The 16,859-nt window shown below is 36.8% G+C and overlaps 1 protein-coding gene across 1 annotated transcript in view; it reads left to right on the top strand.

Moving 5' to 3' along the window:
• The first annotated feature begins 511 nt into the window (after window positions 1-511).
• The window catches only part of LOC110040958 (cleavage stimulation factor subunit 3-like), a 27,546-nt gene continuing 11,198 nt past the window's right edge, over window positions 512-16,859 (top strand). The window contains exons 1-8 of the mRNA XM_020746221.2: window positions 512-743; window positions 1,613-1,726; window positions 3,030-3,125; window positions 7,158-7,190; window positions 7,854-7,951; window positions 11,814-11,880; window positions 13,578-13,612; window positions 13,837-13,897. Of these exons, the coding sequence (XP_020601880.1) occupies window positions 678-743; window positions 1,613-1,726; window positions 3,030-3,125; window positions 7,158-7,190; window positions 7,854-7,951; window positions 11,814-11,880; window positions 13,578-13,612; window positions 13,837-13,897 (570 nt within the window). The 5' untranslated portion in view covers window positions 512-677. The remainder of the gene's footprint in view (window positions 744-1,612; window positions 1,727-3,029; window positions 3,126-7,157; window positions 7,191-7,853; window positions 7,952-11,813; window positions 11,881-13,577; window positions 13,613-13,836; window positions 13,898-16,859) is intronic.

The raw sequence follows: 16,859 nt of genomic DNA, 5'->3' as shown, positions 1-16,859 counted from the left end.
TTCCCGTGAAATGTGAAATGGCTAATTTTTTCCTCGTAAATCGTGATTTCCATAGTCGCCGTGATCCGTGATTTTCCAAAACGTTCTCTTTTATTTCCCGTGAAGCGTGAAATGCCAATATTGTATTTTTCGTGAATTGTGAAAGGGCTGCTTTATTTTCCGTGAAACGTGATCTATATACCCCCTTTACCACCCTCGCTCCTAGCACTGCTCAATATTTTTGGAATTTATGCCCGAATTATACTCGTTTCTCTTTTATGCTCCTTGGATCAAAATTTTAAGCAGAATAGAGACAGAACAGAACAGGGCGAATGAAGACAAAACAAGGTATAACGCCTTTTCGAACCGGCGTTTTCTACATTTCTAAGCATCCTGGCCGGATTTTGTATTAATTTCCGCTATTTCTTGAGCAGTGCTAAATTTAGATAAAAGCTAAAAATTATGCTCGGTATTGTGCTAAAAAGTCTAGCCGGGGCGCATGGAATGCCGGTTCCTCATGAGTCGACATTCCCATCGTTCTTTGCAAGCTCGTGGACCATGCCTTGGCGGTCCGCCATTTTTCAATCGTTTCTGGTCGCTTTGGGTGGCAAACTGTAGCTTAACGGCTTATTTACTCTGCCGACTAGATTTATGTGGGTTAAAGGTAATGTTTTAGACTCGAAGTAGGGCTTGAAACGATGCAAGCAGGTGGAGACGTCGTCGGGAATGGCACCAATGAAAGACGTACAGGTTCAGACCAGAAGGTACAATGCTTGTAGATCGTTATATCTATTTTGAGGTTAAATTTTCGTTGTCTGTAGCTTTATTTCGTTTCGTTTTCCACATTTAACTTGGTCTAGATTTCACCAGTGTTTTTAAAGTAGGTAAGTGTATTGCCATCTGCAACTATCAGAAATCTCTTACCTTCTTTTCAAACGCAGCTGTAGTTTTGTCTACGGCTGTGTTTTATGTTTGCTGTTTTAAGAATTGTATTCACATCAGAATGATGATATGGTCTTAGACTCACTGTATTTAAAACCGAAAACCTACCTCTCTATTTCCACGAGGAACTGAAGGCTTTAGTGATTGAATTTTTTTCTTGAATAAGCACGTGCTGTCGTAAAGTGCCCCTTCTGTCCCTAGCTTCTGTTTTAATTTTAAGCCTTGTCTGGATAACGCTTGAGTGAAATAATGTAGTAAATCACGAGGTTGCAAATTGATAATTTTGATAAAAATTGATTGAAATCGAGAATTTTCAATGCTAATTGATGGATTAGTAATAGTAACAGGACTGAGTACGAGTAGAATGGCTGTGAAGTGAAAGTGTGATCACTGTCTGTACAAGAAATGGTAAATTATTTGTAGGGCCTCATAATAAATCAGTCAGATTCATAAACTTTTGCCATGGTGATAATATATTTCAAATATCAATAGAAATTGATAGCAAACATTGTTGTGGTTTTCAATTTTAACCGAGTTTCTTTCAAAAAATACTGTAACAAGTAAGAAATGCACAGAGCTTTAATATCGTTTCATCCCTATTAAACACTGATGATATAAAATGTAATGAGGTCTGCTACCAGGTGTGCCAAAGGATGGGGAATTCTAATACTATGTAACTTTTTATGTTAAGGATGGTGGTGTCACATTTTGGAGTAAAACTGAACGTGGTATAAAAGCAGAGCTGCGATTACAGCATCATCCTTATGACACGGAATCCTGGGGAGTTCTGATTAGAGAGGCACAGGTAGAGTTAAAAGTACATTAAGTTTTAGAAAGGCAAACTGTAAGAAGAATGTATTGCTGCATTGTTCGAAAGCCAGTTAACACTAACTCGGTATTAAAAGGTAATAAAAGTATTAATTTTTCTTGCATGAATGTTTTTTTGACTGCTTATGTTTTGTGTAGCTTGAGGTAACTTAAGCTCAAAAACTGAAGGACAAACAATATAAACAGAAAACCTCACTAATCCTGGACTTGCTTGTCAGGCTTTGAACAACCTGACCCGGATTTGGTTGTTTTTGTTTTGTTTTTCTTTTACCTGTGTAGAGTCTCTTACAGTGAGACCGAAAAGTAATTTGCAAGAACCTTTAGATTTGAAGACATGATTAATCATAGCAGTTATACACACAACTTAAGCAGTTGTGAAACTAAAGCCTGAAAAACATTCAGGCCTGAACGGGATTCGAACCCATGACCTCTGCGACACCAGTGTAGTGCTCTACCAACTGAGCTATCAAGCCAACTGGGAGATGGCCACATTGTGAGTTTGTAATATACCCATAGATGTTGAAGAATACAAATGAATATATGAAAATTCATACGTTTGAACTGAGGAGAATGATATGAAGACATGATTGATGATCGCAGTTATACACACAACTTAAGCAGTTGTGAAAGTTGTGTATATATTTGTGATGATCAATCATGTCTTCTTATCATTCCCCGCAGTTCAGATATATGAACTTTCACATAGTCATTTGTAACCTTTAGATTTGTTCTGCCAGTTTTACAGTCTGATGGCATAAAACATTCTAATGCAATTTCTGCACAGGAGAAGAAAGCAAAAGGAAATGTTATAGCAAAACATCATGTTATAGCGTTTAGTTTTCTTTCAACTCATTTTAGTGCTAATTAAACGTAGTCTTTTCCCTTTATCTTATTCATCAAGTTCATATTTGTAACTTGTGAACATATTTACATGCTGAAGGTGTTTTTCATGGGGGTTGTGTGTTATGTATAGAAGTATTATTACCCAGCCTGTATTGAAAACCAGGAATTCTTATGATAATGGAACTAACATGTAGTAATGCAGTAATAAAGGAAATGTTAAGCAAATTCTAGAAATTGATAAAAACTAAATGTTGCAACAAATTGTTCTTCCAAAATCGCAAAATTAAGGCATTGCAAATATTTCGATATATTATATAAATAATATTCACATTGATGGTAAACCCTCATGAATTATGATGTATAAATAAATTTTGTATAGTAAGGTTGTCATACTGAAATCCTTCATTTATTGACAGTCTTTGTTTTTATCCTTTTAGAATACGCCATTAGAAACTTCTAGAGTGCTCTGTGAAAAGCTTGTAAGACGATTCCCTAATGCTGGCCGTTACTGGAGATTGTACATTGAGCAAGAGGTTTTTAGAATTTGTAGTCTATTTAACATTTGTACTGGTTCTATCAGTGTTACGATTTAAGTCTCCGCTCTCGGACTGGCTGTGTGTCTTTGAAGTCCATTCTTAACTAACATGTATTTTTAGGCCATTTTATACAGGCACCTTTTTGTGATTGGGAAGCGATTTCAAAGGGTATTTTAAGGTGACCTTGAATTGTTGGTGTAAATGACTAGTGATTTCTTTGAAATTTTCCAAAATTTCTGAAATTGCTGGTCAGTTTTCTCACTTATCACCATATTACTCTTGAATGTGCTACTCGATAGCAATAGTTCTGCATAAACAGGCCTTGGTAAAGACAGATTTGAAAGACACCCATTTAACTCAAAATTATTGTTGGAGAGACTACTGAAGGTGAAAGTCATAGGTAAAGTAAAATTAATTATTAATTAAATTCTACTACACATCAAAATCAAGGTCCAAGGTAGGCAGTTAAAAGGTTATCTTAATGTAGTGTTAGTTGTAAATCGACACCGAACATAGCCTTTTAGAATTTTGGTTCACTAGAGACAATGAAATGCTATGTTGGTTTGCCCTTTTAAGGGCCTAATAAATGGGATTTTTGAAGCTTGTGTCCTTTCTAACACTAAACAGAGATTGACTCTTAAACTGGTTGTGCTGTGTTTACATTGTGTGCAGTCTGGTTACTTCTGTCTCGAGTTTGAGTTATTTGTATTGGTGTCCAAAAGTAGATGATATTGTGAGCAATACCTTGCCAATCTATCTCCGATATCCCTGTCTATTTAAATGCTAATAAATATCCCCACATCCCTTCACCTTAAAACTACACTAAAGGAATTTTGCAGGAAGATATATAATTCTTTTCAGTTGTGTGGTGAGGAGGTTACCTACATTATCAAAACATTAAGTTTCTCATGTTACCATGCACTTCCTGTCATGTTATTTTTTTGGTGATATTAGAATGATGTTGACATACCCTGCGTACAAACATCAGTGTGTTAGACATATCTGATTTCTTTTTTTGCAAGTTTGTGAATTGCATTTTTGAAAGTATATATGATATCAGAAGACTCATAATTATGACTTTTTATGGTCTTTTCACCAACCCTTAAGCCAAACAAGTGCTTTTCACTTCTTTGGAAGGACAATATGTACTTTTAAAACATCTAAATCTGCCTCTCTTCGCCTCCTGAGGACACCCTCTGGCTAAAGACGTGCTCACCTTGATACTTTTTTAGGTCTGCATTCAAATCTTGAAAATAGGATCTCAAATTTCACAATAATTTTATTAATGTGGGGATCACGGCAAATCTGTGTGTTAAGTACGGAAATAATTTTTGTTTGAGACTGTGAAAAAGGAGACTCTGATTTTACTTGACCCTGATTGAGTTACCAACAAAGATGCAGTAATTGGAATTTAAAACCCTCTCATATTAGGAGTTTCCCAGCAGCCCACTCCTTGTACAATAATCTATTAAAAAATCCTTGGCCTCCCAACCAATGACACTTCTGACTTCAAAAATGTTTACTTTCCTCACACTTAAGGTAGAAACTTTCTCAGTGGAACACATGTGAAAGAACAAATTTACAAAAGAAAGTAAAGACAAGGTGCAAAAAGAAACACATTTTTAATTCTTGGCACATCCTAGAGGAAATGTCAAAAGAGGAGAATGTTGTTTTTATCTTAATGGAATTTTTTAACAATGACGTCATCAAAGAGTTCCCTGTAGTGAGGTTTACAGCAACATTTCTTCCCAGATGTCATGGATGGTAACCAGAAGTAAAGTGTATATTTTTATTGGCATGGTTTTGCCCATCGCCTTCAATGTAGTTTTGATGTCTGAAGTTTAACATAACAGACATGATGCTGTCAAAATGTGCCAATTTAAGGAGTCATGTTACTTCTGTTTCCCATCCTTACATCAGTAGGGCTGTCATTGTAAGGTTTGATGCACCTGTGGCCTTGTTGCTATATATAGGGGTGAACTGTACCAACTACTGGCAATTTCACTTGTAATATCAAGGGCCCAGCGAACCAACTCAGCCATATTGGGTTCTATGGGTTAGGGCCCTTATTGACAGCCCTGATCAGTGATCCATCAAGTCTCCTGAGAAAAATGAAGCAACAACTAGTAGTAAGGTGCATTGTTTCGTGAAAAGCTGAATTATTGAGTGGTAATTTGAAGTTGGCTCAAAATATGCATTTCTCTGTTCATTTCATTACATTTCTTGCAAAATATGGCATGTAGTTATGGGAATTCAGAATGAGTGTCAATCTACATCCACTAGACTAGATCTTGTTACCCATATGGCAGCCATATTGAATAAATTATTTTCAAGCAAATTATGGGATTCTCTCACCCTAAACCCTGAGATTTCGAACATAAGCTGGAAGTATGAATGGTTCTAATGTTTCAGCCCTCTAATGGGACAGGAATGATTATCATACTCTTGTACACATTGTGGCTTTTTCTCTACATGGACCCTCTCAAAGTCATTCAGTAATATATTAATGTTTCCTTTCTGATGCAGGATTAAATGGTTTCTTCCATTTCAATAGTTTTATGGTAATTTTATGGCCAGTTTGTTTCATTTGCACCTTCCCTAGTGCTGAAAAGATGAGCAAGATAAAGATCCATTTACTGCTAGTTAGAGGTCAACCTCTAGTTGCCCAAATTTTTTCTGCGTAGCACAGGGATTTCATAAGAGCCAGGCACCAGGCAAATTGACCAGTTGTGAGGACTATTTTGCTTGCCTGGTTTGAAATCTAGAGGAAAGGTTTTCTTATATTAGAAGTTTAGTTTGAGTAGTTTTGCCTGCCTGTGAAAAACGTTTTGCCCTCCTTCAAATGCATGACAGGTTCTGTGCCATATGTCCCATTATGCAAGCCTGCAAACCTTTGCCCCCTGGGAATGTCACAATATATTCAGTATGGCTGCTGTATCTGTAAAAAGGTCTGTTAGGTATGTACCTGTTGGTCACTCTTGGGGGTAAAACCACTTGAAAGAAACCTGCTGTGGGTAAAGAATCAAAACACCAACATTTGTGGTATTGTGGCCTCCTAGAAAGAGGTTGTCTTAAAAACTTGCAAGCAGGCATAATGGTCATTTGTCTGTTGGCCAACTCTCACCCAAAAAAAAAAAAAAAAAAAACTAACCAGGAGTGATTAACACCAGCCAATTTATTACAATATCAACAAATTTTCAAGCAGATGTGTGATAAGCAGGGTTTATTTTGTGGATATGCTATTATTATCAGTCACAAACAAAGGACAATTCCTGGCAGTCAGTAAGGGAATTGAAATGTTGATCTTGGGGCTGAATGGTTTACATTCTAGCAAGCATGAAATGCTTGTGAAACTCAAAGGCTTTCTTGGGCATCATTCACAGATTTAGATAACGTGCTCATGAAATTGATAAGATAAGATATTAATGCTAATTCACCCAGCGACTTCAAAACCAGTGAAAACTGGTCTCAAGGAAACTTGGTCCTGGTACCACTTGTGATGCTGCTTGTCTTTCGTGCTGTCTACCAACTATGTTCATACCAGTGTTACACTAAAATCAAAACTATTGTCTCCAAAACTAATGGACTGATTACATGAATGGCATGGAATTTGAAAAGCTCTCTGGTAGGAAACCTTAGCCTCCCTATGTTTCCATATGAAAGATTCTTCTCATCAGGGCAAGACTAAGATTTTCTAGTGTATTGTTATTCAAATTTGGTGCTTTTGATCCAGTCAGCCTATTGGGATTCCTGTGTCAATCAGCATCAAGCTATAATAGTTTTAATCAAAGTGCTCTGTGAGCAACTGCATGAATTTCCCAGTGAACTGACGACTCTTTTTGTCTCAGTCTCCTATGAACAGTGAAACTGATTTGTACACCTGTAGAGACTAGTGTGAAAGTTGTACTGGTCTCCTTGAATCACCCACCACTTGAGTGAAGCATTCAGAAATTATTTGGATCAAGATGTGTAGTATCACTTACTATTCAGGACCTTTAGAATGAATTTTTGTGGTTGATTTTCTTTCAGATGAAACATAAGAACTATGAGCAAGTAGAAAAGGTAATTGAAATAGTTGTTTGATTGCTTTTGGCCATTCCATAGGAAAAACGGCAAATATTTTGTAATAAATAATTTAACTTGTAGATATATTCCACATAATTCTCCAACAAATTTCTTTTTAAGATTTAAGTTGTACTTCAAAACATGCTCTCTTGTCTCATAAATTGTCCAAAGGGGTTGGAATTATTTTTTTCTACAAGATGAGGTTACATACTTGAATGAGGTACATCCAGGTGTTACATCCAGCAAAAATAAGGGCTGCCTTAACATTGCTTTTGTTTCTTTCATTGACTTGTAAAAGCATTAGACAAGTCTCTCAATTGTTTGTTGGCATTGAAACAACAATCCCTTAAAGAACACTATCATGTACACCAAAAGGCGCTGTCGAGTCTGTGATATTAAGGCTAACCTGAGCGCTACTTAGGCTAACCTGTGTGCTATTTAGGCCAACCCCAGTGGCATTTGGTCATTTCGTGTTTTAAATGCCTGAAAAGAACTCAATCTTCTGCTTTGACCTCATTCTTCACCGTAACTTTTTAATGGACATAGTGATGATAACTGATGTAACTTGTTAAATAGCTGTTTTATTGTATTTAACAAAATGACTGTTGCTGGTGTGCATAACGCAAGATTTGTATTGTCTTTTGACTTCTATTATTTCAGCTTTTCCAGAAATGCTTGATCAAGGTGTTAAACATTGATCTTTGGAAGTGTTACCTGTCATATGTAAAGGAAACAAAAAGTTCCCTCCAAAATTTTAGGTAGGCCTACTTTGCTAATTAATTGAGAATTACTACCAGGGTGATTGTGGAAAAAATCACTCCCTAACAGTAATCAATAAGCATAGAAAATGAGGTGTTCTCACATAAGAATTTACTTTGCTGAGCAACAATATAATGTTGCTATATTCACAGACTTTCAAAGAGCTGAGCCAGTATTACAGACCTTTTGGGTCTAATCTTAGCCACTGCTAGATCCAAAAAGGGATAGCTTATATGTGAGCAAAGACATAAGTAATCACATCTGGACACCATTATAAGTAGTCAATCACATCCCTCGTTGTTGCAATCCTTTTTGTCAACAGCAAGAATAAGTACCTGATAGGCCTGTTTAAATTCACAGACTTCCTCTCAAATCTATTTGGCTATCAACTGAATTGAGTACCCTGTACTTGCAAAGAAAATCTGTACCAACTACAGTTTTGTCATTTAATGATCAGTAACCTCCTGTACAGATGCTCTTGCAGTCTTTCCCCTCCCATGTGGGAAGGAAAAAAAACAATAAGCCCAAGGAGTGCCTGTTGTGTTTGTTTGAATGTGACAGGATATCAAGTTAACCTATGATTCATATCAAGATATATTTTCATATGTCAGGACTGTTCTATACAATCAGAATTGCAAATCCTTTGTTAATTTTTTCTTCGATACTGTCAGATTTGAAGCGTTCTGCTCATGATCCTCTTAGTGGTAGTGATACCAAAAGCATTAGCTCTTATCAGTTGTTTCTGTTGATACTGCACAGGGATAGTACACCTCTGATAGGTTGCTCCATATTATAAGTACCGTAAAGAGATCTTTACTATAAAAATTATTTTAAAGTGTGTATGACATGAAAAATAATTTCTGCTTATTTGAAAAGCCTTTCAAAATACAAAAGAATGGTGTTTTTCTTTTTGAAATATCTTTTTTGGTTTTAGAGATATTGGTGTTAGATCAGTGATGACATCATAAGGTTTGCGACTTAAAAAGTGGTAAAATACTGAATAAACGATATCTCTGGAAATATTGAAGCAGTGTTCTTGAAACTTGGCACCACAAATAAATGTGCATCAAAAAAGAAACAAAACGTCACCCTTGGTGCTATTGCAACAAAAACTGAAATTCCCAGTTTTTGTCTTAAACCAAGAACCATGATCTACCCCACCCAATCTAATGATGGGAGTTAAGACAATATGGGAACTATGTCTGTTCCAAGTAGGGCCAGTTTGTCTCACTTTAGAGGTTGCAAATGGGGTTATTTGGTTTTTTTTTTTAACAGAAAGAGATGAAAGAGTTGCTATGGCAACAGTACTAAGGGTGTCATTTTGTTTCTTTTGTGATGCACATTTGTGCTGCAAGTTTCAAGAACACTGGTTCAATATTTCTAGAGATATTGTTTATTCAGTATTTTACCATTTTTTATTTGCAAACAATATGACGTCATAAAGGATGGAAGACCCAAATATGAACAAGAAGATCTGTTAGAGCTTATGACCGCACTTTTAAAATTTAACTGTTTTCTTATCACTACAGTCGCAATGCAGTCCACATTCAAAGGCAGTCCTTGATGATTCTTTTGTTACTGTAGACACCACATCACTTGATCAACACAAACTGTATTATTGCACCATCAGTCGTAATCGTAGCCGTTGTGAAATCTCCGATAACATAATGTTCTTAATCTGAAACTTTCTTCAGAATGTGTATGGGCATGAACGATACGAATGCAGCAATAATAACACTATTAGAGCAGTTTTCATTTGAGTGTGGAAAGTAATTAGACAATTACTTTGGTTTTGGTTTTGGTTTTACTTCGGTTTGAGATTGGCTGAGTTGTCTAATTGGTAAGTAATTGGTTTGGTTTTGGTTTTATGACACTCGATTGAAAACCGCTCTAAAAGTCATGATTAAATTTAATTGGTTTTTCAATGAGTAAAGGGCTAGCAAACTAGTCACACTAGTCACATAATACAAGAATTACATTATTCACGGCTATCTTTAGTATGGTGGTTATTTCCCTTCCAATGACGTAATCCTTGCATGTTCTGACATGTTCTTTGCTTGGCTTGCAAATATTTAATTTTCCTTCCAATCTATGAACTCGCTGCGATGAAACAGCCAAAGAATTTACTTCATTTGCCTAAAACCACAAGAAATACTCGCAAAATTGCAAATAAATTAATGACCGTTGCTTCTGGCGAAATAAATGTGCAAAGTAAACACGACCTTATTTGTCACCTAACGAAAGTGAGAGCAGCAACATCAGCGCATTCCATGGCTGACGTAATACCTTTTTTAGTGTATTTATTATTCCCTTGGAATCCAATGCTTCGATAAAACCCAAAAAATGAAAAACTAAATTGTTAAATTCGTTTATAACTTCAGACGGAGTGCGTATCACCGAGCTAGGGTATATCAGTTATGGAAAAAGAATTGCTTTTATAATATTAACCTTGCCAGGAATCGACAAACCCCTTGACTTCCATAAATTTATTGCCTTTACTTAAAATTTTTCTCGACTAGTATCTGTACATCATGTGTAATGAAAATTCCTAAAAACTTAACAGAAGTTTTCAGTTTGACTCCAAGTGGTTCATTTTCACAGTTCTGGAGGGAGTTGATCCACATTGCTTCTGTTTTCGCAATGTTAAGTTTTAGTCCAGAAACTTTCTCAAAACAATCAAGCAAAGCTTGTGCAGAATCTAAATCTGATAAAACAACAGTTGTATCATTAGCAAACTACAACAGTTTAGTTTCTAAATCGTTTATTTTTATTCCTTTAATATCGTCTTGGTTTCTTATAACAATCGCTAGGATTTCAACTGCGGAGACAAAAAGATTGGGAGAAAGGAGGTCCCCCTGCCTAACTCCATGCTCTGTTTAAAGTAGTCATAGCAAAGACCATTGTTTATAATACAACTTTGAATATCTTTATAGGAAATATTGACCCATCTTATGAAATCAGGCCCAAAACCGAATTGATTCAAACATTTTTCAAGAAAAGTCCATTCCAAACTGTTGAATGCTTTCTCGTTTGTCATGTCATGTACACTTTACCTTACCTTTACTTTAAAGCTGAATGTTTTTCACTTAATGTCATCATCTCCCTGTTGACACCAGTGCTTAAAGAAAGGCTTCTTGCTGTTGTGATTCAGTTTCCCATTTCACCATAAACTGGCATAACTGGCTAAATAGCTCTGTACTCTGTCCATAGTACTTGTTGAACTTGTCCTGGGAGGATGTGTGTGTGTGTGTGTGTGTGGGGGGGGGGGGGGGGGGGTCATGTACGATGCGAATCAAAGATGTTAGTAGGAAGGTGCGTGATTTGAATGTTTGGTTTGGGGCAGGGGAGAGGCATGGATCATGAAATCCCTGCAGTATTTGTGTTTGATTGGTTTGTCTGAATTCTTACTAACTTTTTTGATAGAGGTCCGAATGCTTGAGAAAACTGTGTAAAAAAGAGTTTTTATTCTATTGCTGGGGATAGAAGTTAGAAATTACTTTGTAAAGTCAGCTTCATTTTGTTTTTGGGTGTCATCCTTGGATTCAGTCCTGAAGAATTTCTATTGGTGTTCATCCCTCCCTCTCTCCCTTTCTAAGGTTTCCCTGTACAACCCTGTAAATCGTCAGTAGGGTGTTCAAAGGTAGCTGGTTGTCAGTGAAAATATCCATCTACTTCATGATTTTTGCCGGCCACTTTGATGGGCTATTTGTCTAATCCTTAGAAAAAGGAGGCAAAGTCAGCTTAACCTACTCCAATTTACTCCAATCTAACCTACTCCAATCAATCTCCAATCAAAACATTCAGACAACCCCACATCAGTTGCATAAACTGGCTTATTCAGATGTCATGTTCATTTTTCAGAGATAAAATGCTGCAAGCATATGAATTTGCCCTGGATAAAGTTGGGCTGGACTTCAACTCTTATCAGGCAAGAGTTTCTGATTTCAGTGTTTCTTTATAGTAAATGTATTTTGGCATCTGAACAAACAAAACAAACTATTTTCAGTTTCCTTCAGAAAATATCCCATGGGAGGTTCTCCGCCCGTCACAGCATGCCCAAAGTCTAAAGGGTGTAGAGTCTTGTTTGCTGTTGATCAATAGCAATATTGTTTTAGCCATTTACTTATTGACTAAGAGGTCATCCACAAAATAGGACATTTCCTTATTTATATGATCAAGCTTCAGGAAGGATTTAGAAATTCAGGGTTACACAATTTTATACTTCAAAATTGTTGAAAGAACTGAAGAGCATACATACACAACTGCAAGTTTCGAATGATAATTCAGTCCACATGAGATTTTTCTACAGTGTTGAGTTCAACAGTACTTAAGGGCCCATTAACTGATCTTTTCAAGCCGTTGCTAAGGAAAATTTATTCTCATAACCTCATCATGTTTAGTTAGTTCAGAGTTATTTCATGTGTTTTAACATTTTCATGATCAGCAACACTAGTGATGACGTCATCAGGCCACGCCCATGGTCATGTGACTAATACTGAAAAAACGCAAAGGCTCCCAGGCAAATTACTTTAACCGGATTTTTTTCATTGATTTAATATTTTAATTTAAACCCTCATAACGCTATGTATAGATTTTGTTTCATTTCTAAAAGGTCAAATTTTGAGAGAATTTCAAAAAATAAAAAATTTCATAATTTTCTGAAAAAAGCATGATTTCGAAAAAGGAATGCATAGCTATGTTTCCAACGTTGGTTTTAATCGAAATCCGTCAAAAAAGGCTGGAGTTAATGAAAAACCGCGTTTCCTTTAGTATTTAAAGAAACCAGAAGTGCGCCCGATATATATTTGAAGTTACCCTATCAGCGCGTGCGCAATTTACACTACCAGTGCACTTCGGTAAGATCAAACAAAGCCACATGGAGTTAGTCTTTCTCTTTCTATTGCTCTTGTTTTTCTGTCTTTCTCTTATTTCGTCTTTGCTTGTACTCTTTTTACTTTGCATTTTGTGAAAAACAAAGAAAAACATCTAAAATGTAAGTGAATTTGCAAGTTATTGAGTTGTTTTTACTTTCTGTGCTGAGGCTGACGTAAGTAACCGGAAGTGAAAATTCACCTCCTTAGCAACGCGCGTATAAATCGGTTAATGGGCCCTTAAGATAAATAATTGGAACTAATTATTTAAAGGAATTTCAGTTAGAATTCTAGCTACTAAAAACAATTATTCGCTCAAGATTTCTATGAGGTGATCATTGATTTGGCCTTCTGCCCTGCCAACTTGAGCACCTCAGAAATCTTGCGCAAATAGACTACGACAATTTACTAATAGGAAAACCAATCAGATTTGCAGTCAATGCCAAGATCTGTGAGTTGAACACACAAAGTATCTACTAAAAAATATGTATGTGAAACACAGAGAAAGAGATTTCAAGTGTTTTCTATTTCTGTTAAGCAATACTGAGCAGACAAGGAATGAGAATCACTCATTTACAATTATTAGAATGTGATTTCTCAAATTTCTGTGATAACAAAATTAAAAGCTCATGCTAATTCTGTATTTTTGATAGATTACAAAAACAGAGGTTTCACTTCAACATTTTTCTCTTAAAATGCAGTTAAAGTTCTACTGTTGTATTAATTCATCCTCTGTTGTTTTTGCTCTTTACAGATTTGGATGGACTTTGTGAATTTTCTGAAGTCAGGGTAAGAGTTTATTATCTTGGGAGTATTGAGCAAAATATCTTACTGACAGCTGTCTACTGAACTCAATTGTTACATGTATGGCATAATTATATATAAATTAAATTATATATATGAATTATTCATAAAATTGCAGCCTTTGGGAGATTTCGCTGCCACTGACCAACAAGCTGGCCTAGTGTAATACCATTACTGATGTGTTATTAAGATTGTTCTTTTACTTTTAGTGAAGCAGTTGGAAGCTATGCTGAAAACCGCAAGATTATCTCTATAAGAAAAGTCTACCAGGTAATGGCTCTAACGGAGGATTAGTGTTACTGGTACAAGAATTTGTATTGAGGCGGGTAGTAGAGGGGGGGGGGGGGGCGGCAGGTGGGGGGGTTAGAGGCAGAGAACTCGAAGTATCTATGTTTTTCATTGTCTCCTTCATCTTCCTTAAGTACGAAGCTAAAGTGTATGACATATTTCGTGCCTGAGGGCACCATACAAACTGGGTACTGACAAGACTTCAACTTGGATGGTTTGATTGACTTTAATCCAATCAACAAAATTGTTGCACTATTAAAGCCTGATGGAATAGTTTACAGGGCATAGTTAAGTTGACCTATATTGCTTATAGAAAACAAGGGTGAGTTGAAATGGCTGAGGATAGTGCTCACATTCTATAGTTTCAACCTTTTGTTGTCTAATCACTCTAACTTAGTGCAAGTCAGAAAACACCAGTCATACAGGAGGGGGCATCTTGATTATGGATCAGACATAAACAGCATAGTTTATTGTAACAAACAAATGTGGCCCTAGGGTATTTGTTACCGTAGTACATCAAATGTAGTAAACAAAAAAACACAGAGATTTTACTAAAACAAAATTTCCAGAATGAAGTGATCAAAAACGGAGATGCTGTCGAGTGAGAACTCATAACGGACAAACTCCTTAAATTTCAACTACTTAGCATAAGTTAATAAAGATGGTGAATTTTAAGCTCGGTAATGAAATGTGAGGGTGAATTAATCAACATGACATGAGCGCAGGACAAAGAAAAATTCTGAGTCTCCGACAGGAATCGAACCCATGACCTCCTGAACACCGGGCAGGCGCGCTATCCACTGAGCTACGAGAACTCGTTACCGAGCTTAAAATTCACCATCTTTATTAACTTATCACTACTCATGATGAATTCGATAGCATTGATCCTAGCAGTATGCAGGACACCTGTCATATATGAACTCAGTTAAATGACCTTGCTCTCCATGAGTTCTCGTAGCTCAGTGGATAGAGCGCCCGCCCGGTGTTCGGAGGTCATGGGTTCAATTCCTGTCGGGGACTCAGAATTTTTCTTTGTCCCGCACTCGTGTCATGTTGATTAATTCACCCTCACATTTCATTACTGAGCTTAAAGTGCACCTAACCCCAAATATTTTTTTTCGCTAGAACGAATCTACTTATTATTTGAAATAGTTCTGCGAAAAAATTTTTGAATTCCGTTAAATCCTCGATTTTCTGTGCCACGACGAAATCTCGAAAATAGCTCCAAAACACCGCCATTTTGTTTCACGACCGAGTTTGAGGAGAATGGGTCCAGCGGCCCTTGTGACGTCTACCCAGGAAGGTTGGATATCTCATTTCCTCTCATTTCCTTCAGGATGGTGCAATACACATTCGGAAAGTGCGCAGAAAATGCCTTCCAGAGGTGCTATCGGCTGTTGCAGCAATATTCCAGATTTAAAGAAAGATATACTGTACAATTTACTGACGATGATCGGCTAATGGTGCAATAAGGACGTAAACGATGGTTGATTTTGTCGAACCGAAACAAGCGAACTGAATCTGTGAGAATCATTGAAGAACTCTCACTGGAATTTGTTCCGCAGACTTTCGAACGCTATTTTCATAAATTTTCTGCTTAAAGCTAACCAGAAATTTGTAGAAATACTACCTACAACCTATATCTTCCAATCCCGCAATATTTATAACATAACCGGCAAAGTTGTGTGATCCGGTCATGATCAAGAAGCGTTATACTGATATGTAAATAGATCGCAACTGTACGCCGCTAACCAACACTTATTTCTCTTTCGATTTAGATGAAAGTCGAAGATTAATCCTCTAGAATTACATGATAACAAAATTGTTAGACTCACAGAGTTTTTCGAAGGTTTGGAAATCAGCAGTGCGACAAAGATTCTGTGCAATAGCGTCGAAAATATGACCGCGTAACATTATCTGCGGACCGCTTAGGGAACACATCCTTTTCGCTTATCCGACGAATTTCACTGCAAACTTTGAGAACAATTTACATTGGTTATTTGGAGTTACGACTTAAAACGTGTGACAATGTGAAATCGGTAATTGTATGAAATGTTTCCTTCCGCCTTGCTTCCCGCAGCTTCAAAAATACAGGTCCAAACAATACGATTTTCAATCGATCGAAGCCAATGTTTTGGAGGTCATCAAGTCTCGAAAACTGCAACACGTACGTCGTTCTTATAAACATGAAGCATTCAACTGAAAGTAAAACACAAACTGGATTTAACAGAACCTTGACAAAATACATTCTCGATAAGGACAAATGTAAACGGGCTATAAACATGCGTGGGAATCTTATGTCTAGTTGACGAAATTACCATCCAAAGCAGTCCTTGAGTTTTCTTTCCTGCTTTTCGTTTGCCTGCTCCTCCACTTCGTATCTAGCTTTCCATTCCTAATATACAAGCAGCTCGTCCGCAAAGACGTCTTCCCCGTCGTCGCTTGAAATATTGTAAATTGCTCTCAAAGCTCTAAGCAGTGAGTTCACAGTTGTCGAACGTGCTCGATCGAAGTTTATTTCGGAGCCTTCTGAATCGAAACTTAACTCTGACTCCAGTGACGAAAAAGAAATGATTCTGAGACAAAACTTGGACGTTTTAGTCCCAAAATACATCGGAACGATTAGTTTTGCGTTCTATTTTCTTGAGCAAATACAGAGAGTTGACTGAGGCGCTATTGTGTTTGGTTCCTGGGTAGACGTCATCAGGTACCGCCGCCCCAGACTCCCTAAAACGCGGTCGTGAAACACTTAATCGCGACTTTGAAAGGGCATAGAAAATCGAGGATTCAACCAAATTCAAAAATTTCTTCGCCCAAATGCTTCAAATAAAGTCTAGATTTGTTTTAGCGAAAAAAACATTTTGGGGTTAGGTGCACTTTAAAATTCACCAGCTTTATTAACTTATCACTACTCACGATGAATTTGATAGCGTTGATCCTAGCA

This window comes from Orbicella faveolata, unplaced genomic scaffold (assembly GCF_042242905.1).
Source record: "Orbicella faveolata isolate gen_17 unplaced genomic scaffold, um_ofav_v1 contig_1, whole genome shotgun sequence".
Classification (NCBI taxonomy): Eukaryota; Metazoa; Cnidaria; class Anthozoa; order Scleractinia; family Merulinidae; genus Orbicella; species Orbicella faveolata.
Note: the sequence above shows the minus strand (reverse complement) of the source record. Positions and strands in the feature narration are given on the sequence as shown.